The following is a 22386-nucleotide window of genomic DNA, read 5'->3' on the forward strand; positions in this document are numbered from 1 at the left end:
GAAGAGTTTAAAGCTGAGCTCGATTCGACTTAAAAGTTCGTGAGTTTAAAATTATCAAACTCTACTCAAAATAAAAAATTGAAACTCAAATCGAACTCAAAAAAAAATATGAACTAGAAATATTCTCAGACTTAACTCAGTTGAAGCTCGAACTCTCAGTTCACGTTCGAACTCGAATCTGAACCTTACATGAAAAATTTATATTGCATTTTCTTTTTAAAAAGTAACATATAAATGTTAATATCATTAATAATTTAATTTAAAATATTAAAAAATTAACATATTGTTTTTCTCAAGTTGTTTGTGAGCTTTTCGAGTCGAGTATCAAATACCTCACTTTGGTTTATTAAGAACTTGAGTTGAGTCTATTAAGAATTTGTGAGTAGAAAAATAATCAAAGCGAGACAAACATAGGGAAGATAGGCGATAACCACGATAAATCTCATCTCTTGTGCATATCCTATTTTTTTGTTCATAACACTTTGTTTATTTTTTGCTTACTAACTCTTAACAATTTGGTATCATAACGCCTGAGTTGTTTATCTCAATCATGATAATGACATCTTTAAAGTACGAAATTTCATTGTTGGATCACAACACTAGAATCACTTTGTGACAAGTGGAGGTATTAAAATTTATGAAAGAACATAGAAATATTATCAAATTTTATATTTTGTGTAGGTGAAGTTATTATTTTTTTATTCGTGGAAAAGGAGGATTTTATGTTGAACAAAATAATCGTGGGCACAACGATTTTGAGGAGCATAAAAGAGTTATATTCTACGAGTATAATCAATTTGAGAAGAAGAAAATTATGTTACGTGGGCATAACATATTAAAGAAGAAAAACCTTAAGATTCGTGAGCACAATGAAAAAAATAATATTATCACTAATGATCAAGATGACATTATACATGATATTGTTCATAGTGAACTAATTGTAAGTAAAATTAACACTTATGATTTTCTTATTATGTAGTTTGTCTTATTCGTTTGAATCGACTAATGTGATTAGTCTATTATAAATACAATCCTTCTAATTAAATTTATTATATTTAGTGTTAAAAGTTAATTTTATCATTTAAATTTATTAAATAAATATTTAACCAATTAAACTAACTCATACCATTGATTTTTAGAATATTTTATAACAGTTTTGTTGGTTGCTTTATTTACCTTTTCCGACGCCATTGTCACTCACGTCTTTGTCATATCATTAAATATATTTTAAAATTGTCTCACACTGTAAACAAGCTTCCATCAGGAAAAACCTTATTTTCATTATGTCAGAAATATACATGAGATAAAGACGAATATTATACCTTAGATGGGAGCTTTGGAAATGAATACTGTTCCTAAATTACCATTATTTCAAACCCTGTCTCTGAGCTTTGTTTCACCATAAAAAGGTAAAGAAAACAAAAGGATAAAGTAAAGGGGCAATCGTTGAATTGAGCACAATAAAACAATGAAAAAAGCTGGCGATTCCATCACGCCACACCCCGCCAATCTGTACATATATACTTGTATTATCATATATATAAGCAAAGCTTCTGCTGTGCTGCAGCAACTAGCTAGCTTGTTCTTGTTCTAATCGTGGAATATTTAAATAATCTCGAACCCCCACCATTCGATCAACTTCCGTCAGCATATCAAACGGCTATAACCATCTCATCAACATGATCGCCCTGCTTACTTTTTTGACCATTTTGATCTCGTGACTAGGGTTCAAATGAGAACTCCCTTTTCAGTAGCAGCACAAAGGGATGGCATCAGCTATAATATAGAGTGAATTACATGCGAATGCAATGCAATGCTGTAATATTATATCATATCCAGCGTGTACATTGTGCCTCAAACTTCAAAGTCACTCTTTTGTCAAAAGCATGCATTTTTCTCGTCCCAAAAGCTTGAAAGTTGAATCATCAAATCATCTCTTTCTTACCACATCTAGTAGCACGCATTAGTAGTTTCTGAGTCACCATTCACCAGATCCTTTTTCTTTTCTCTTCTTTTACTTCGCTTTGGTACATTTCTAGCATTGGAATGGGTTAAAACTAAAAATAATCCTATAAACTTTTAAACTTTTTATTGGATAAAAGGAAAATGGAAGAGGAAGTAGTAAAAATTATCTCAGTTTGTTCATATATATATATATATATATATATATATATATATATATATATATATATATATATCATTTAAGTGAAACTGAGGTTATATTTTAAATTGAGTCGGATTATATCTATAAACATACGTCAAAGTTATTCCAACACTATTTTTAAGACTTTGGAACTTTATTCGAAGATATTAAATTTATCATTTGATTTTATTGATTCTGATAAGAAATGGACAAATGCATGATTTTATTTTTAGAGGACGAATTTATAAAATTTCAAAGTGTAAAAATAAATTATTGATAAAAATATAAAATAAAATATTTTTCTCTCAGAAAAATATAAAAATTTGAGATTTCCAAAAGATATCATTTCATCCCACTCGTTACTCTCGGTCCATGAGGTGTAATTGTAAACTAATACAGTAATTTAGGAATAAAAATTAATTGTTTGAAAACATAAAACATCCACTAAATAAAAAGAAACAACGTGCATGGAAAAAGAAGCCGACAAGCACAATCGAATAATATCATTTTCATTTGAGAAAATAAATCATTTTTTTGGATTTGCGAAAATGACCAACAAATTCGCAACGCGAATTCTAATTTCGCAACTCAGCTTCCAAATTCGCAACGCGAATATGTAAATTTGCATTGCGATTTTACAAATTCGCGTTGCGATTTTCCAAATTCGCAACTCTATTTCTGAATTCGCATCACGAATTTTGTTTTCGCAACTCGATTTTCGAATTCGCAACACGAATTTTAATTTCGCAACAGGTTTTAGTTTCGCAACACAAATGTTTTGGGTATATAACTACGCAACAGCAGCAACTCATAACCTAAATCCCTAAATCGCAACTCAATCCATCTCCATCTATCACTCTTTCCGGTGACATTCGTTCCTATATCCAACGACATTCTTCCCCATCTCTAATTTTTTTTTTACATAATTTTATTTCTATATAATTTTTCAATGATTTCTCTCCCAAATTATCAACTATCAACTTAATAAAGGTATGTTTTTCTCTAAGTTAGTGATGATATGCGGTTTATAGCTAGTTTGTTTAGTAAATTAATTTACAATTTGTAGAATGAAATCATCTAATGTTGATCATGTTTGGATAGATTTGTGTTTTGGAAGATGTCGGGTTTGAAAAATGGTCAAGATTACATCAACTTGGAGCAAGATATGGTTTCATGACGTCTAATAGTGAATAATCAATCAACGCTCTAAGTCGTAATTCCCGGAAATTACCCATTACTATGTTAATTGAGTTTTTTCGAGCCTCTATTCAACAGTGGTACTACAAGAAAAGAAACCATGCAGATATTATTTCTTTAAATTCGTAACTTATCATATATTTTATTAAGTATTATTTATTTAAATTTACAGGAACATTGGAACGTCGTGTTACACCATGGACTGAAAAAAAAGATAATGAAACGTGTTGTGAAGTCAACGTCATGGAGAGTTGAACCATGTTCAAACACTTTGTTTGAAGTATTGGATAATAACTTAAATGGGCTTGTCGATCTACATGCAAAGACGTGTAGTTGTATGAAATGGCAAACATCTGGTTATCCGTGTGACCATATTATAAAAGTTGCTCTTCATCTAAACCAAGATGATTCAAGCGCATACGCTATGGATTGCTACACTACAGAAGTATATCGACAGACTTATGTCGAGATTGTCTACCCTATTCTACATCATTCTGAGTGGGACATATCAGATGACTTACAAACAATTTTGCCACCAGTCATGGACAACAGGCTACCTGGCCGACCAAAAAATCACGATCGTATACCGTCTAAGGGTGAAGAGAATAGGATATCGACATGTAGTCGGTGCAAGGAAAGTGGTCATACAAGGTTGACCTGTGGATCACCAGTGCCATCACAATCATCTTTTCCTCTACCAAAATATGGATCCTCATCAAAATCCAAAGCTCATATGGTGCCAAGCAAAAGGAAATCAAAATCGCAATCAAAATCAAAATCCCAATCACAACCGGCTTCACCTTTTGGGACTTATTAACTTAGGTGATTTTTAAATGCAAACGTTGTATTATGTGTATTTTATGTGTGAATGCATACATTTCAGTTAGACATTCATTAGTAACTTGAGTTTGAACATTGCTATGATCTGTTGAGTTGTTATCACTTATCATATTATTGTCTGTTATCTTTTTGAAGGTGTTTTCCTTGAATTCGCAACGCGAAAGTCAAATTCACGTTGTGATTTTTTGTTGCGAAAGTCAAATTCGCGTTGCGACTGTTGCGAAAGTCAAATTCGAAACGCGAAATCGCAACGTGAATTTGACTTTCGCAACCATCGCAACGCGAAAATTGCATTGCGAATTTGACTTTCATGTTCCGAAAGTGTACCTTCAACAGGTATTTTTTGCCTTCAACATAATACAGATTAAACAAATCAACTTTTACAAACAAATAAACAAGCAAAAAAAGTGTACCCCAGACAGTTGTTTATGCACAAATACATCAATTTCACGCAGATCACTTTAGGATTAACCTGCAGAAACCAAACATTTGCTCAAACAACACTTTCTACACTTCTAAAACCAACAAACAACAAATTATTGAATTCTAGGTACTTAACCAAACATTTTCAAACCAACAAAGAGGATATATGTTAACAACACTTGCTCAAACTTACCAATTGTTTATGCACACTTTCAGCACGCGGATGCAGGTAGGCAACGTCTCGCATATATCGCTCTAGCCATAAAATGCCGAAACCACAAGCCTACTACACCTCTATCTCTATCTGTGGGAGGTAGAAATTATTTACTTCCTGTCTTCAAACATTCCAAGCACATGCATACGATAGGACAAAAATCCCCTATGGCTCCTCCGTTTGTTGTGGCTCGGTCTCGTCTCTGATCATTGTAACTTTGAACTTCTTTGGCTTCTTGTTTCCAGAATTAGTCCAATAATCAATCGCATCCAAGTATTTAGCCAAATGAGCGCTCCATCCCTTACAAACAATATCTCTCAAATCAGACAATGGTATGTAATTCAACATGCTATCATATACCATTGTCTTCAGGGATGGAAGCTGAAGCTCGACGAGAAGCCAATGATGACGTTCCAAAACAGGGATAAACACCTACAATCATAAATAATAATTCAATTGCGCACATCAAATTTTTATTTATGAACACCTTTAAAATATTCAAAAATAAATACTAACCTTATCGACCTCCCACCACGCAGGATAAAGTTTAGTTTTTCCATTACCCAACACATATGAAGTGTCTCTCTGGTCCTTCAAGTGAGCTACGTGAAAAGATGTCGACATAATAGTCCATCGCGTATTTTTTATTTTCTTCAATTTCCTTATTATCAGAAGACGTGACACTCATGCATCAATATGCTGTTTTATAAAAAAAATACATATATTAGTGAATTTCATAAATTTAAAAAAATAATCAAAATGCAATATAAGAAGAATATAAGACTTACCCCCCATTCGAAATAGCCATTGTCTTCAACCCTTAATAACACACCCCACCAAGACCGTTCAAGAAACAAATGCATATCATCGTCGAGTTTGCATATGTCAGCGTAACACCCCTGGCTCCGCTCATGTAGGTAAAAATCAATTGTGGTCTTAGCCCAAAGGGTATTATCCAGAATTGTGTCCGGTAGTGTTCTCCTCTCCACTTCAGATACCGAAATGGTACTGACCGGTAACTCGTAAGAAAGTCAACTCTCATCCATCATGTCGGGCACGTGAGGGGGTTTATTAATATGTCGACATATTATGCCATGTGAATCGGACTCTTGAACGGTTGGAGTGACCTCTTGAACGATGACAGGGGCCTCTTGAACGGTGGGAGGGGCCTCTTGAAGGATGATAGGGGCCTCTTGAACGATAGGAGAGGCCTCTTGAACGATGACAGGTGAATCATGCTTCTTCTTACGGAGTCTTGGCACTATTGGGGTGAACGGAGACGTAATGGCACGTACACGACGTCTGATACGTAATGGCACGTGCACGACGTCTGATGCGTGAACCCCGTCGTGCAAGAAAAACCCGACATAAAGCATCTACCTTATCGGGCCGCTAAAAATAAATTAATACATAAATCAGTAAATAAACAAATAAATAATGCTGAAAAAAGGTTATTTGCATTTTTAGTATAGTATTAAACAAACTTACCTCATTGTGTAGAGTATGAACCTCATTCTGCAACGATACAACAATCTCACGTAGAGCGGCTACCTCATCACGTAAAGTAGATACCTCACCACGTAAAGCACCATTGTCATCGCGTAAAACATCTACCTCACCACGTAAAGACCGTACCTCATCACGCCATGCACCATTGTCGTCACGTAAAGTACCGACCTCCTCACGCAAAGCATTAACCTCATCACGTAACTCCCCTAACTCATCCCGTGGAGGTGGAGAACAAAGAGATAAATATCGTGGCATCTTTTTCGGTCGCCTATCATGAGGTGATAGTGGAGAAGAGGCTCGATGATGTGATGGCTCTCGTTGTGGAGGTGATGGCTCTGAGTGTCGAGCTATAGAATCGGCTCGATCAGGTGATGGCTCTCGAAGTGGGGGGTGCTCATCATCTGTGCCATCAAAAAAACGCTTACTAGCTTGCCACCAATCAGTGGCAAGCTCAGCCTCTATGGGTGTCAGCCTCTGTAATGGATAGTTGGCCTCCTAACAATATAAAAGCTCAAACAAAGTTAAACGTCTACTAGTAATAACTTGTTTATATATGGTAGTATTTGTGTTAACTTACATTATTCATCGTCGTATATGGTAGTAACTCTTCCCAATCCAACAGCCGGATCCTTCTCCAGGAAATAGCCCTAGGAATATCATTTGAATTTTTGATTGCATATGTCCGTATACTGGGAAAAGCCTCAGATATCCAAATCTACAAACAATACAATACACAAACATTAGTAATTGTTAAATAATTAATTATAATTTTGGAAACATTATATAGAAATTCTTACCTTAAAGGCTCAAATAAAGCATGCTAAAGTGTATTTGGAACCATGGCCACGCAAACTTTTTCGGTCCTCAAAGGCAGACGATAACTTTTTCCAGGTAGCTTTCCATAGATATGAACCCCACGGAAACAGGTTCTATGCATTTAGGTCCTCTACCAATAATATTAAGTCCTCAGAAATAGGTTGTATGGCCTCTTTGCCTAAAAAATCGGCATGCAAAAGTAATAAAAGGCATACTCGGACAACATCGAGGTCATACATCTGAGTAAAACCATCTTTAACAAATAATCTTTTCAAGTCGTCGACGTGTAAACTCGGCTTCGCCTTTGCCAGCTCAGGAAAAACCCGAGATAACCATGATGGGCGGGCGATATGACTAGTGTACCGACCTATATCATCGTGTTCGAAGCGTAGACCAGTGATTAAGCAAAACTCCTCCCACCCAAAACAAGTATACGCCGGAGGAAAATGAAACCATATCTCCTCATCACCACGTTGTATCATCTCGGGTAGATCGTTAGTCATGGTCTGAAGAAACAAATGGGTCAACATAGCATCTCCACCCGGATGTTGTACTTTCAGCCATGGCCCGAAGCAAGTATCCTCAAATAATTTTCTTTGTACATGTGTAAGCGTCGACACAATTGTAGTGGCTAGGCTTAATTTATTCCTTAAGATCAATGAAGCAGAAAAAAAATTCTACAAAAAAATTAAACATACCAAGTTAGATATACCAAAAACTACAAATTATACACTATAAAAAGACATGATATTAAACAGTGAAAACAAAGTCAAATATGTTTCAAACTTGCACGGTATTCACCCAAGTCATTATTCTATCATAGTTCACAAAATGTATCAGATAACATTCCAGAAGTAAGCACTTATATAAACATTTAAAAGGACAACATATAGGTTTAGTGCAGGTTCAAGAACAACATAAAGAGTAGTAGTTTATTCTTGAAACTTAAATTCGCAACACTGTGAAGTTAGTATTTGTCTTTGTTTTTTGGTTAAAGTAATGCAATTCATTCAAGTTTCAATTTGCAGAAGAAGAATAGTTTCTAAAACTTAAAATCGCAACGCGAAAATGAAAATCGCAACGCGATTTCGCGTTGCGATTTTCATTTTCGCGTTGCAAATTTAAGTTTCAAATAGTCTTCTGCAAATTGAAACTTGAATGAATTGCATCACTTCAACCAAAAGACAAAACAAAGACAAATACTAACTTTACAGGGTTAAAAACTAAACAGTTTAGCAGTATTGGCAGCAACCGAATGAATTTACTAAGCAATCTAAGTGAAATGATTAATCTATTATTGAAATTACCAGTAAATTTATCATCAATTTAAATATGAAAAATCTAATAATAATACAAAATTTTTAAAATAAAAATAATTAAAAAACTAACCCTCGGTGGTTGATTTTCCATTTCTGACCGTGAATGATTGTGAGGGTGGCTCTGAGAGATGGAGATAGTCGGATTTTGTCGGAGTTGGGGACGGATTTCGCCGGATATGGGGACGGATGTCGTCGTAGAGAGTGAGAGACGGAGATGGGATTGAGTTATGATTTAGGGTTTTAGGTTATGATTTGCGATTATATTGTTTACATTTGTGTTGCGAAATTAATGTGTTTCGAATTCGAAAATAAAATTCACGTTGCGAAAATAAACGTGCTTTGCGAATTTGACTTATGTGTTGCGAATTTGACTTCTGTGTTGCGAATTACATATTCGCGTTGCGAATTTGGAAACTGAGTTGCGAAATTGGAGTTCGCGTTACGAATTTGTTGGTCATTTTCGCAAATTCAAAAAAAAAATGATTAAAATCGTATATTATAAGGCATTTTCAGTCACTGAAGTTGTTTTCTCTTTTCATTTTTCTTCATCCATTATAACTCTAACATATACCCTTACATTGTTTCCCTACCCAACTCTAATCCTCGCAAAAACCAGAAACCTTTTTTTTTGTGGTTATCCAACATCATGTACGGACACCCTTTTAAACTTTAACCTAAAAGAGGTGTTTGTGTGTGTTTTTAATAATTTCCTCCATTCTTAATTCAGCCTAATGTTCATGAGCAGAAACTAAACCAAAAAGACAGGCTTTGTTGCATAAAATATTGGACAAGGCTGCGTGCATGCCCTGCTGTGAGCCATGGCAACAACATTGCATGTGCTCACCCGTGGGAATAAAAATTCATCAGATGATACTATAAGTTAGGATTTATATGTATAATTATACAGTTATATAGAGACATAATTTGAAGAAGGTATAGTCTCATGTTGGTACATATTTAACAATATGGAGCGATTATAATTTAATATTTGTTCGGAATCTTTTTTATCATCAACAATGTACACACACCTTGCAACGTAGTTGCTCGAACTCGAAACTTCTAAAGAGAATAACACTCCCTTTAATTAATGAAAATACTATGAAATGAAAAAGATTAAATTCTTACATAGTTGAAACTATCTTCCATGTCGAAGATGCTAAACAGATAATGCTGTTTACGTGAGTCCCACATTTAACAAATGATTGATTTTTTTTCAATATAAATTTTTGTTTAGTTTTATTAAAAAGAGAAAATTAGGTAGATATGCCATACTTAAAAAAGAAAAAACCTGGCATACATCTTAAAGGACCTGAAGCAAATTAATTTGGCCGACTAAAATTAAGACTAAGTATACACACGTCGACTATATCCATATTCTTAGTTGTTTCTTTTAAGATTTTCTGTAGAAAGAAAAGAGGAAAAAGAAGAAACCGCCCAAGTCAAAGATAAACCACACCATAAATAGAGTATCACTGCCCTTGAGAATATTCACATTCGACCTCATCACGTCCTCTCAACTCTACCTCGTTATCATACTAGTATTAATTAAAACTATAACAAAATAATATTTCATGATATTTTCACTTTATTTTTATTAAAATATAATATCAAAATGTTTAGGATTCTCTCTCCATCTATAAATACCATACGATCTAAAATCATCATGTATTCGTCACTATCAAGCTAAAGCCAAGGCCAAAGTCCCAAATTCAAAAACTTCCGTCCACTAATTTTGCAAGCTGGTGAAAATGCATTGCCAGACGAAAGGTTCATGGGGATCTTACATGCCGACCACTGCTGTGGTTATCGGGGATCCATTGGAGAGGATAGAGAGGTTGGCTTCAGAGAATGCGGTGGTTATCTTCAGTATAAGCAGCTGCTGCATGTGCCACGCCATTAAGAGGCTCTTTTGTGGCATGGGAGTTAACCCAACCGTGATTGAACTCGATCAAGACCCTAGGGGGAGTGACATGGAGAAGGCTTTGATCAGGCTGCTGGGTGCCTCACCTGCTGTTCCTGTTGTTTTCATTGGTGGGAAGCTTGTGGGTGCAATGGATAGGGTCATGGCTTCTCACATCAATGGAACTCTTGTTCCTCTACTCAAACAAGCTGGAGCTCTGTGGCTCTGATTTTTCTTTAGCTTCTTCCATCATTACGGTTTTAAAGATTAAAATAAAAAAGACTGGTACAGAAAAGTGTAGCAGAGGAAGAGGAGTAGTGGTATTGGAGTGATCTCCTTCATTTTGGATACAGCAATGACTGATGTCTTTCTAGATTTTCCTTTTTCTTTCTTGTCGATGTGGGTCTTTGGTGGTTCGTTCTCCGTTTTTCACTAATCTTGATTTCAAGAATGAAATGTAATGGCTCCCTCCTCTGAAGAAACTACATATATAGTGATTTCCAGACTTTTTGTCACTTAAATGTTCATTTTCGTTTCGTTTATGTTGCTCTTTACTACTGTTTTCCTTTATATATAATGTATGGAAATGGTATGTTTAAGGGTTTAGAAGATTAATGGCGGACGATCGACCTGCAACCTTGTTTCCCTTTGAGCTCACTCACCCACGAAAAGAATCCAAGTAAAGTAGCTAATTTTATTCATAGCCATATGGAGCAGGACTTTTAGGACAGAGATTTGAACAGAGCAACGTAAGCGGGGGGGGGGGGGGGGCTTTGCAACCTTAAAAAGAGTGAAAGAAAGACACGATCGAGTTCAAAACCCTGCCTAAATACCACCAAGTTCGGACGGCTTCTTCTGTGCAGTCTCATGCAACCCTATTTCTCCATCATCCTCCAGACCATGGTTCATCGGTCATGATCGGATATATTTTAAGTGAAATCCTACCGGTTTGTCTCTATTTTCTCAGCGTTGGGAATATGATGGTGTATGTGTCCTTGTGTGGATGTGGAGACGAGAGAGAGACTCTGTTTGATTGAATTGAGTTAAAAATTTAAATTAATTGAGTTGATGAATTTTTTTATAATTCAAATTTTGTTTAATTTATTTTTCAATGAAATCGAGTTATTTGAATTTATGTTTAAATTTAATTTTTAACTCAAATTTTATTTAATTTATTTTTCAATGAAATCGAGTTATTTGAATTTATGTTTAAATTTATTTTTTAACTCAAATTTTATTTAATTTATTTTTCAATCAAGTCGAGTTGTTCGAATATATATTTGAATTTAATTGTAAATATAATGCTACGGTACTAATTAGCTCTAATTTAAACAAATTTGTATAACCATATATGATATACACATATATTTGTTAATATTTTTTATATATGATATACATATATCATGTAGAGTTGATTTACTCAATTCGAATTTGAAAATCAATTCACTAATCACTAAAAAATTCAAGTTATTTGAGTCATATTTTATAACTCAAACTTTATTTAAAAAATTTTAGAGTTGAATTCATAAAATTATGAGTTGAATCAATTTTTCTAACATTAAGTCGAATTAAAATTTTTAATTTTTTTAGGATAAACTACTCAGTTGACCACTTAACTATTTAACCCTTTTACTTTTGCCATCAATTTTTCAATTTTGCCAATCACACCACATAACTATTTAATTATTTCAATCAAGCCACTAGTCGTTAACGTTGACGGAAATGATGACGTGGCAATTAAAAGCCACTACTCAGTTGATCACTTAACTAGTTAATTGTTTCAATCAAGCCACATAACTATAATTGTGCAAATTCCTTTTAACTACCACGTCATCATTTCCGTCAACTGTTAACAACTAGTGACTTGATTGAAAAAAATTAAATGGTTATGTGATCAAGTGAGTAGTTTGTTTGTTTATTTATTTATTTAAGTAGAATCAACCTAAAGCCTATGGGGTTGGAAGTTGACCAAATGGGGGATGGTGGTGCATCTGCCACCTTTTTTTTTTTATCACCATGGGGCTACCTCTGTTGTAAAGAATTGTTCTCTCTATTATTATTCCCAATAAATATGTGTATGCAATGCATGATGTAGGGATAAGGTAAGGATGTATACTTTTGATTCTCATGTTTCTTAACGTTATACGTTGACATAGAACATTACACAAGTATCGCCCTGACTAGTGTCACCTGTACAACCAAAAACAAAGTCTAGAAGTGTCTTTCTGAAAAATCCATAGACCCTGGCCTTCAGATTTTATCCTACTCTTTATTTCTATATGATATTACCCTTCATTTGCCTACGAAGGTGAGGAAGGATCATTTAGATTTATTCATACGATATGATAAATTATAAATTATTTTTAATAAAAAAATAGTAATGAAACAAGATAAGTGTTGTTAAATCCATTCATCCCCTTATCGTTTTCTATTCAGTTTTGTTAATTATTTTTTAATCTTTTTTACAATAAGTAAATAAATAACATTAATTTTAAAAAATAAATATAAAATACATTTCTGTAATTGTATAAACATAAAATATAAATCATAAAAGAATTTAGGATTGTTGTTTAACACTCTTTTTATACTCTATCCTTTTAATAGTTATATACATGAGGTAAGATATTGTTATTTAATCTAATTTAACCGTAAAGTGAGACAAAAAAAATTTACTTTAATCACTCTATAAAAAAAATACTCCAACCCGTCCTATTCACATTCACATTTTTATTTTATTTATTTATTTTTTAGAAATCATGCTCTATTAGTGAATCCCAACAAATTCCATCAAGTAGTCTACCCTAATTCTAACCTTAAATCTAAAAAAACTAAAAAAACGCACACCAGGAAGTCATTAGTCATCCCAGTAGGCTTTGACCCACAATATAACGAGTGTTAAACATATTTTAAAATAGGTAATTGATCTAACGAGCTTGATTCAAGTGATAAACATCTTGATATCTCTTAAGCGAAGGTTCTAGGTTTGAGTATTTATATATGTAAAAAATCTTCGCTAGGATATTCACCCCATCAAACTCATTTGTTCAATATGGGTCGGTACATATTAGTAAAGATGAAGCCTTGGGACCCGGACAACAAAAAAAAAAGGTTAACAATTGAGTAATTAAATAATCTATTTGTAATTATTTTAAAATTAAATAATTTATTTATTATTTTACTAATAATTGAGTGACGTGTGATGTATTTTAACCTAATTTATATATGTATAGAAGTCGGCCTTAATTTCAGGACTCAAAATGTTTGAAAGATATTAAAAACGAAAGGCCACGCGCAGTTTGTCCTTTCACTGTATTGCCGTCTTAAACTTTGGTCAAAAGACTGAAAAGGCAGCCAATCCCGTACCTCCACCTTTTCTTGTGCCTTTTCCTATCAACCATTATAAATCTTCCACGTAGTAATTTTCCCAAGCATAATTGTTGGACTTATTGGGAGTACAAAAAGATTGAAACAGAAGACCATAACTTGGATTTTTCTTACATAAATCTCTTTTTCAGTTTTTTGGTTTCTCTTTTACCGTCAAAGCTATTTTCATAAATAAAAAAGGAAAAAAGAATTGAAATATAGCTGATAAAAGTACTGACAAAATGGGGTCTAATCTGAGGATTTAACCGAAGCTTGGTGTCTGTAAAGTCTGGTTCATAGTTATAATATAAAACCCTCGAGAAAAAAATAGAGCTCGAAACGATTCTTTTCGTCCATTATTTTAAAGGTAATTTTTCATTAAATCTTCTTGTGATTTTAATTATTGTTTTAGATTTTTTTTTATTGATTTCCAGTCTCTTTTTTTATATATATAATTAAAGAAGAAGAAGTTGAGGTGGAGTTTTGGAATCTGGGTATGTTCTTTCATTTTCCAATTAACCCAAATTGGGTGTTATGTTTTTTTTACCTTCTGTTCAATTTTCTTGCATTTTCTTTGCAACTAAAAGAAAGGGTTTTTTTAATTGTTTCGATTTTTCTGTAGGAAGTGAAAATATTGCATTTTAGTGGTGAATTTATAGTGATTATTAATTTTATTTTCTGTTCAAAGTAAAGATTTTTACTTGTTTGAATTTAGTGGAGGAAATTTGAAGATTCAAATGCCGGAGGAGGACTTGCTAGAACTTAAATTCCGATTGTATGATGGATCGGATATCGGTCCATTCCGATATTCGCCTGCTTCAACCGTTGCTATGCTCAAGGAAAGAATCGTTGCTGAGTGGCCCAAAGGTCAGTGCTTCAATTTTCTCTATAAAAGTTGTTTTTTCCACCATTGAATTTACTTCTAATGCCAAATTGCATTGTAGTTTTCGAACTAAATCTAAATTTAAGCTTGTTCAAAGGAGGCATAATTCTAATAATTTAAGGGTTCTTTGCTTTAATGTTGGCTCTAGGGATATGCATAACTGTATTGTTCTTTTATAGTTATGGCTTAATTGAATAATTTTCTCCATGGCTTGTGTTTAGATTCCTTGTTTCAAGTTATTTTGAATGTGGCATTTAAGTTGGATTGTTTAGAAGGGCTGTAGCTGCATTTATTAGCTGGTTGTTTCACCTTAACAATGTTCACTTTTTGGGAAATAATAGTTGAACCTGTTTGTATAACTTAATCCAACAGTTGTTTTTCGTACATTGATTGATGGCATCACTAGCTGTTGGGACACATTAGTTCTGATAATAAATGGTAATTGATTTGTACAAATCTACAAGTTCTCTAACATTTTGACAAAGGTGGCGACGGGTATGGTGTTATCGTTGGAGACTTCTTAAGTGGATTCTTACTCTCTTACATGATTAATTTTAGTTTGGGGGAAGCTGATAATTGATGAAGATATTCAAGGTTTTTCTCTGCCATGGTTTTTGGTCCCTTGTTTTAGACTACTACTCTAGTACTCTTCCATCCTTTTGTTGCATACCGATTAACGCATACCAATTACCATTAATGACCGGTCGTCCGGTTTATGTTCATTTACATGTGGACTGTATATCGAGATCAAACAAGTGGTTTGACATATGTATTTTCTGTCCGTATAATCTTTGATTTCAATGCAAGGATAAGCTGATCTTTTGTTCCATTTTGTAATACTTGCCAAACTAACTCTGCAAGGCATAAAACTTTGTTCTCTCATCCTTTCGGTAGTAGAGTGCCTTGTTTGATTGTCCTCCTTTTTTGCAGTCAAATTTCTTGGGTTGAAATTACTTAGTAGTTAGTAGTTACTACTGCATTGGACAGTCTGCTCTCATTGCTGATTTTGTGTGTTTTATTTGTTTCTTATCCCATCTTCTTGTTCTGCTCTGTTGTGTTGAGTGATTTTTATACCATCAGGATTTGCAATGGCTGTCTTGACAGTACTGTTTGAGTTTACTTTTATGCAACCGACTTTAGAATCGAAAATTACATTTCTGAACCTTCATTATGGTAGGATGCGTGTACGAAAGATCTTTGTCTTCGTGCTTTATAATGTTGGATCTAAATTGTTTTGGTACGTGTTAGACAAAAAGATTGCACCTAAGGGAGCCAATGACATCAAGCTGATAAATGCCGGGAATATTTTAGAGAACAACAAGACTGTTGGCCAGTGTAAAGCACCTTTCGATGATCTCCCTAAAGCAGTCATCACAATGCATGTTGTTGTGCAGCCCTCTGTAACAAAAGCTAAAACAGGTACTTCGATCTTGTCATAACTTTTCCCGCTGCAGGCAGTTCTCTTTTACGCTTTTTTTCTTATACATGATGGATGTTAGAATGTAGTTAATTTTTGCATATAGGAGAAAAGAAGGTGGATGAGATGCCGCGGAAAAACTTCTGTTCGTGTTCCATATTGTAAAAAGGAAATCATTCTTGATTCAAGAATCACGCTGCTGAAATGGCCTCAAGGGTTCCTGAGCTGTGTCTGGCCCGTTGGAATCGCAAAGTAATAAGTACAATAGTGACATCCTTCGTTCTTACGTGGTATGTTTGAGGGCATTTTCAAATTCAGTGGTTATGTATTCGAGTCTTAATAGAAACGAGTGTTTCTTGCGTTCGATAGTTGCCTTTTGTTTTTATTTGTTCACTTGATTGGTTTCATCTATAATGGAAAGCTTATGGATTCGTCTGCATATACACATTAGGTTACAAGTTATAGCTTTAGCATGAACCAAAATGATACAATGGGAAGTGTCTCTCAAAAACCTTTGATTGTTCCATGTTCTGTTGTTTTTGTTGCGGAAGACGGCTATCGGATAGAGCAAAATCGCAACTGATAATTTGAGAAAATAAAAATGAAGATAAAAGAGAGACAAAATTTACATGGAAAACCCCTGAATAATATAGGGTAAAAACCACGGGCAACAATAGAAGAATTTTACTATGAGAAAATAGGAATTACAACCTCTCTCGATCTACCAAGGAGAAAACAATGATAATTCTCTCTTGATAAAAAGGAGAAAACAACACTCAAGAACTTCTCTAAATTCTCTCTAGTATTGGAAGAAAGCTAAAATGCTTTGGGATGATTTTGAAGCTAAATGAGCTAGGGTATTTATAGTTGAAACTTAAGGATTAATTTGTAAATACCCTAAAGTTTAATGACTAAATTATGATTTAGCCATTGTCCAAAAATCAACAAAAACAACTCATTTTTTCGGTGCATTTATTATATGCACCTTTCGGTGCTTAGTCAACAATCTCCCACTTGAAGATTTGATTGGAACAATCATATCTTCACACCATTCTTTCTATCTTGTACCATCATGTTGCTTACGTCTCTGACAGGCCACAAGAGGATCGACACTAAGTAAATTTATCAGCGTTGATCGCCTTCGTCATGAAATCTGCTATGTTGTCTTTGGTATGGATCTTCTGTATATCTACCGTCCCTTCTTCCACATTTTCACGAATGAAATGATATTGAACTCGTATGTGCTTTGTCCTTGAATGAAATACTGGATTCCTTGCTAGATGCAAAGCGCTTTGACTGTCACAAAACAGAGAGACATACTCTTGATTGTGCCCAAGCTCCTCCAATAGCATCTTCAACCAAATTGTTTCTTTACTGGCTTGTGTAGCTGCTACATATTCTGCTTTTGTTGTGGATGTAGCCACAACTGACTACAATTTTGAAACCCAGCTTACAGCTCCACCAGCAACTTTGAACACATATCTTGTAGTAGATTTGCTTTTATCCAAATCCCCTGCATAGTCAGAATCTACATACCCATTGATTAGTAAGTTTGATCCTCCATAACATAATGCAATATTTGAGGCCCCTTTGATGTATCTTAGGATCCTCTTTACTGTATTCCAATGCTCTTTGCCTGGATTTGCCATGTATCGACTAACCACTCCCACTCTTTGTGCAATGTCTGGTCTTGTGCATATCATAGCGAACATTAAACTTCCCACTGCTGATGCATACGGTACTCGAGACATCTCCATCCTCTCTTCTTCACTGCTAGGACTCATACTGGAGGATAATTTGAAGTTAATAGGAAGAGGGGTAGAAATTGGCTTACAATCTTGCATACTAAATCGTTACAAGATTTTCTTCAAGTAATTTTTTTGTGAAAGCCAAATCTTCCTATTACTTCTGTCTCGATGAATTTGCATCCCTAGAATCTTGTTTGCTGATCCCAAGTCCTTCATTTCAAATTCCCTAGCCAGTTGTGCCTTCAATTCTTCAATATGATCTTTGTTGGGTCCTGCAACCAACATGTCATCCACATACAACAGCAATATAACAAAATCGTTATCACCAGACCTCTTGAAATAAGCACAAGGGTCTGCATTAAGTCTGTTGTATCCAAGGCACATAATGAAGGAATCAAATCTCTTATACCAACACCTCGGCGCCTGCTTTAGACCGTACAGAGATTTATTCAACCTGCAAACCAAGTTCTTCTTTTCGTCTTCTTCAAAACCTTCAGGTTGGAGCATATAAATCTCTTCTTCAAGATTTACATGAAGAAAAGCTGTTTTAACATCTAGCTGCTCTAGATGTAAGTCCAATGTAGCACACATTGCCAAAACTACTCGAACTGTTGTTAGTCGAACCACAAGAGAAAATATTTCATTGAAATCAATACCTTCTTTTTGAGCATATCCTTTGACCACCAGTCTTGCACGATACCTCTCAACTTGATCGTCACCATTTCGCTTGATTTTGAAGACCCATTTGTTATCAATTGGCTTCCTTCCTTGTGGTAGTGGCACAATGTCTCGTGTATTATTTTTATGAAGGGCTTCGATTTCTTCTTGCATCGCCATCATCCACAGTGAAACATCTGAGCTGTTTATTGTCTCCTGGTATGTTGATGGCTCACCGTCCTCTGTTAAAAGGCAGTATGCAATATTACCTTCTATAACATAATCTGAGTGCCAATTGGGACGTCTTCTCACACGATCTGATTGACGAGTTGTTGGAGCTTCAGAACTCTCTGGTTCTTGTTCATCATGTGCTGGTTCTGCTTCAGAAGAATCTTCTTCTTCAAACTCTTTTTCCACATGTATCTGAGTAGTCTATGACTTTTCAGCGTTATCATTGTCTTCTTTTCTTTGAAGCTTATCTTCTACAAAGATAACATCCTTGCTAATGATCACTTTGAGGGCATTGGGATCCCATAAGCGATACCCCTTTACTCCATCAGCATACCCCAAGAATTTGCATTTTCTGGATTTTGGATCCAACTTTGAAATTTCTTGGGCGTTGTACATCACGTACACAATACTTCCAAATACATACATGGAGGTTTGAATAATCAACTGGTTTACCAGTCCACATCTCCATTGGTGTCTTCAGCTCTATTACAGTTGATGGAGCTCGATTCACCAAATAACAGGCGGTATTGACTGCTTCTGCCCAGAATGATTTTTCTAGGCCTGCATCCCTCAACATTGCTCTTGTTCTTTCTAACAAGGTTCTATTCATCCGCTCTGCCACTCCATTTTGTTGAGGAGTGTTCACCACTGTGAACTGTCTTTTGATGCCTTCTTTCCTGCAAAAGTCGTCAAATTCTTCGCTTGTGTATTCTCCTCCATTATCTGTTCTGAAACACTTGATTTTATTTACAGAATCAAGTTCCACCCGCGCTTTGAAGTTTTTGAAAGTTGAAAACACGTCTGACTTCTTCTTAATAGGGTGCACCTAACATCTCTTGGAGTAGTCATCAATAAATGAGACAAAGTATTTTGCTCCACCTAGGGACGTTACTGGTGCTTGCCATACGTCAGAGTGAACCAATTCTAGAACACTTTTGCCTCTAGAATTTGATGTGTGTGAATTTCAACCGGTGCTGCTTACTTGTTATGCAATGCTCACACAAAGGAAGTGATACCTTTGTTAAGCCTGGAAGTAGCTTTTGCTCCACAAGGACTTTCATTCCTTGTTCTGACATGTGTCCAAGTTTCTGATGCCATAGCATTGCCGAATCTGAACTACATGAGGCAACAGAGGCTTCTGCTTCTACCAAAGTCTCTCCCTTCAACATGTACAAGTTTGCAGTTATTTTTTCGCCTTTCAGCACCACAAGCGCTCCACGGAACACCTTCATGATTTTTTTCCGTGTTTCAATCTTGCTTGCATTATTATCCAACAATTCGTAGGATAATAAATTTTTCTTTAGGCCTTTCACGTGCCGCACATCTCGAACAACTTTAATTGTTCCGTCATACATCTTCAATTTGATGGTTCCCACGCCAACGATCTCTAAGGCATGATCATTGCAACTATAAACAGATCCTCCTGAGACAGGTTTATAATGATGAAACTATTCTCTTCTTGAGGTCATGTGATATGTTGCTCCCGAATCAATGAGTCATATATCTGCAAATCGTTTTCTTCCTTCCAAGGTGGTTGACGCTTCACAGCATAGATCATCTCCATCATCTGAAGTGTTTGTTGTATTACCTTGTGGATTGGAGTTTTTATTTAGACTCCAATAATCCTTCTTCAAATGACCCTTCTTTCCACAGTGGTAGCACTTTAAATTCTTCTTACTCCTCGACTTCGATCTACCATGTTTATGACTGCTGCTTTGGCCACGTTCTGTTGATCTCCCTCTCATCGTTGTCAACGCTTCTGCTTGTTGCAGATTTACTTGTCTGTCTTCCTTGTTCTTGCGCCGATTTTCTTCTTGTAGAACAGCAGCTGCAACATCATCGAAGACTAGACTGGTGACATTACTGTTTGTCAAGTTGATGATGAGTTGATTATACGAATCATGTAGACTTTGAAGTAGAAGTTCAGCACGTTCTTGTTCTCCTATTTTACAACTTAAGGATGTAAGCTGAGAAAATAAAGTATTCAGTGTATTTAAGTGCTCTGTCACTGAAGTAGATTCTGGCATACGGAGAGTGTACAATTTTCTCTTAAGGAAAATTTTATTGTGCAACGATGTGGCCTCGTACAGTTTGGTGAGATGATCCCATATCTCCTTAGCTGTCTTCTTCTCCTCGATACTTGACAATACTTCATCTACTAATGCTAGATGAAAGTTTGACATAGTATTTTCGTCCATTTCGATCCATTTGTTGGCATCTGTGAAATCCACTGGCCTTTCACTGATAGTTGCTAGACAACCGTCTTTCCTCAGGATGGCCTTCATCTTCAATTTTCACAATGAGAAATTTCTCCCATTGAATTTTTCAATATCAAATTTCGTTGCCATAGCTTCTATTATTGATAGCTCTCACTATTTCACTATCGTGAATAGTTCTCTGGAACCTTCAAAGAATGGGTAATAACTTCTTACTTTATTATGTTAGAGGATCCACCTTTTGGTGGCAACCACAAAGACAATAAGCAGATATTACACACTCTAACCTGGCTCTGATACCAATTGTTGCGGAAGACGGCTATCGAATAGAGCAAAATCGCAACTGACAATTTGAGAAAATAAAAATGAAGATAAAAGAGACAAAATTTACGTGGAAAACCCCTGAATAATATAGGGTAAAAACCACGGGCAACGGTAGAAGAATTTCACTATGAGAAAATAGGAATTACAATCTCTCTCGATCTACCAAGGAGAAAATAATGATAATTCTCTCTTGATAAAAAAGAGAAAACAACTCTCAAGAACCTCTCTAAATTCTCTCTAGTATTGGAAGAAAGCTAGAATGCTTTGGGATGATTTTGAAGCTTAATGAGCTATGGTATTTATAGTTGAAACCTAAGGACTAATTTATAAATACCCTAAAGTTTAATGACTAAATTATGATTTAGCCATTGTCCAAAAATCAACAAAAACAACTCATTTTTTCGGTGCATTTATTATATGCACCTTTCGGTGCTTAGTCAACAGTTTTGCTCTTTGGATATTTGCCTAATCAGGCGCTGAGGTTCAAATAGACTGCAACTTCAGGGCATTTGTTCCGAAAACGAGACAACATATATCTTTCGCTGTTAACGGAACCACAGATAAACACGGGGTATACATAAGCTCTGGGAAATGCAAGCTGGGATTGATATGCCTCAGGCTCTTGATTTAATAAATCTAATAGTTTATTTATAATTGATTTAAGATTTTAATATTTTTAAACTAAATTTACTGTTTTCATATTTATTTTTTTTAAAGATTATATATATGAAATCATTAAAAATAATTTAATATTCAAATTATAATATATATTATATTATAATTAATGATAAAAAATATATATTATTATATATTATAGTTAATATTCAAATTATAATCATAAGATTGTAATATGTGTCACAATTTGATTGGAGAAATAAATTTATTAAATTAAATTGAAATTATGACCTAATTAAAATTTAAGAATTAAAGTTAATCTTGGTGATCAAATTAATTAATTATAAAATTTAGGGGATTTAATCTACAAATTTAATACATGACTAGAATAAAAGATTTTTAAGAAATTGCTCAAATTAGGGCATTATATAAATTAAAAACAAAATCAGGATTAAATGAAAATCCAAAGAAACAAATCATATACAAGTAATGACCAAAATAGAAGAAAACAAAGCAGGGTGTTAGTGCCTCGTATACGTAATTTTACAAGGATCCGTGCCCTGTTTATACA

At 34.7% G+C, this 22386-nt stretch overlaps 2 protein-coding genes across 4 annotated transcripts; both read left to right on the forward strand.

Annotated features, from left to right (window-relative positions):
* Nucleotides 1-10164: 10164 nt before the first annotated feature.
* On the forward strand, nucleotides 10165-10660 carry LOC120216223 (glutaredoxin-C1-like). The gene has a single exon (XM_039213712.1). It carries the CDS (start codon nucleotides 10210-10212, stop codon nucleotides 10588-10590), a length of 381 nt encoding a protein of 126 aa, XP_039069643.1. The 5' UTR covers nucleotides 10165-10209; the 3' UTR covers nucleotides 10591-10660.
* Nucleotides 10661-13961: 3301 nt separating this feature from the next.
* On the forward strand, nucleotides 13962-16350 carry LOC120216224 (membrane-anchored ubiquitin-fold protein 4-like). Of its 3 annotated transcripts, none has more exons than XM_039213713.1 (4): nucleotides 13962-14091; nucleotides 14440-14591; nucleotides 15856-16026; nucleotides 16131-16350. In XM_039213713.1, exons 2-4 carry the CDS (start codon nucleotides 14462-14464, stop codon nucleotides 16187-16189), a joined length of 360 nt encoding a protein of 119 aa, XP_039069644.1. In that variant the 5' UTR covers nucleotides 13962-14091; nucleotides 14440-14461; the 3' UTR covers nucleotides 16190-16350. The 3 variants fall into 3 exon arrangements, with proteins under 3 accessions (XP_039069644.1, XP_039069646.1, XP_039069645.1); XM_039213715.1 differs by having other exon boundaries at nucleotides 13965-14091; nucleotides 16134-16192; XM_039213714.1 differs by lacking the exon at nucleotides 13962-14091 and having other exon boundaries at nucleotides 14280-14591.
* Nucleotides 16351-22386: the final 6036 nt, after the last annotated feature.

The sequence above is a fragment of the Hibiscus syriacus genome, unplaced genomic scaffold, assembly GCF_006381635.1.
Source record: "Hibiscus syriacus cultivar Baekdansim isolate YM2019G1 unplaced genomic scaffold, ASM638163v2 tig00110159_pilon, whole genome shotgun sequence".
Lineage (NCBI taxonomy): Eukaryota > Viridiplantae > Streptophyta > Magnoliopsida > Malvales > Malvaceae > Hibiscus > Hibiscus syriacus.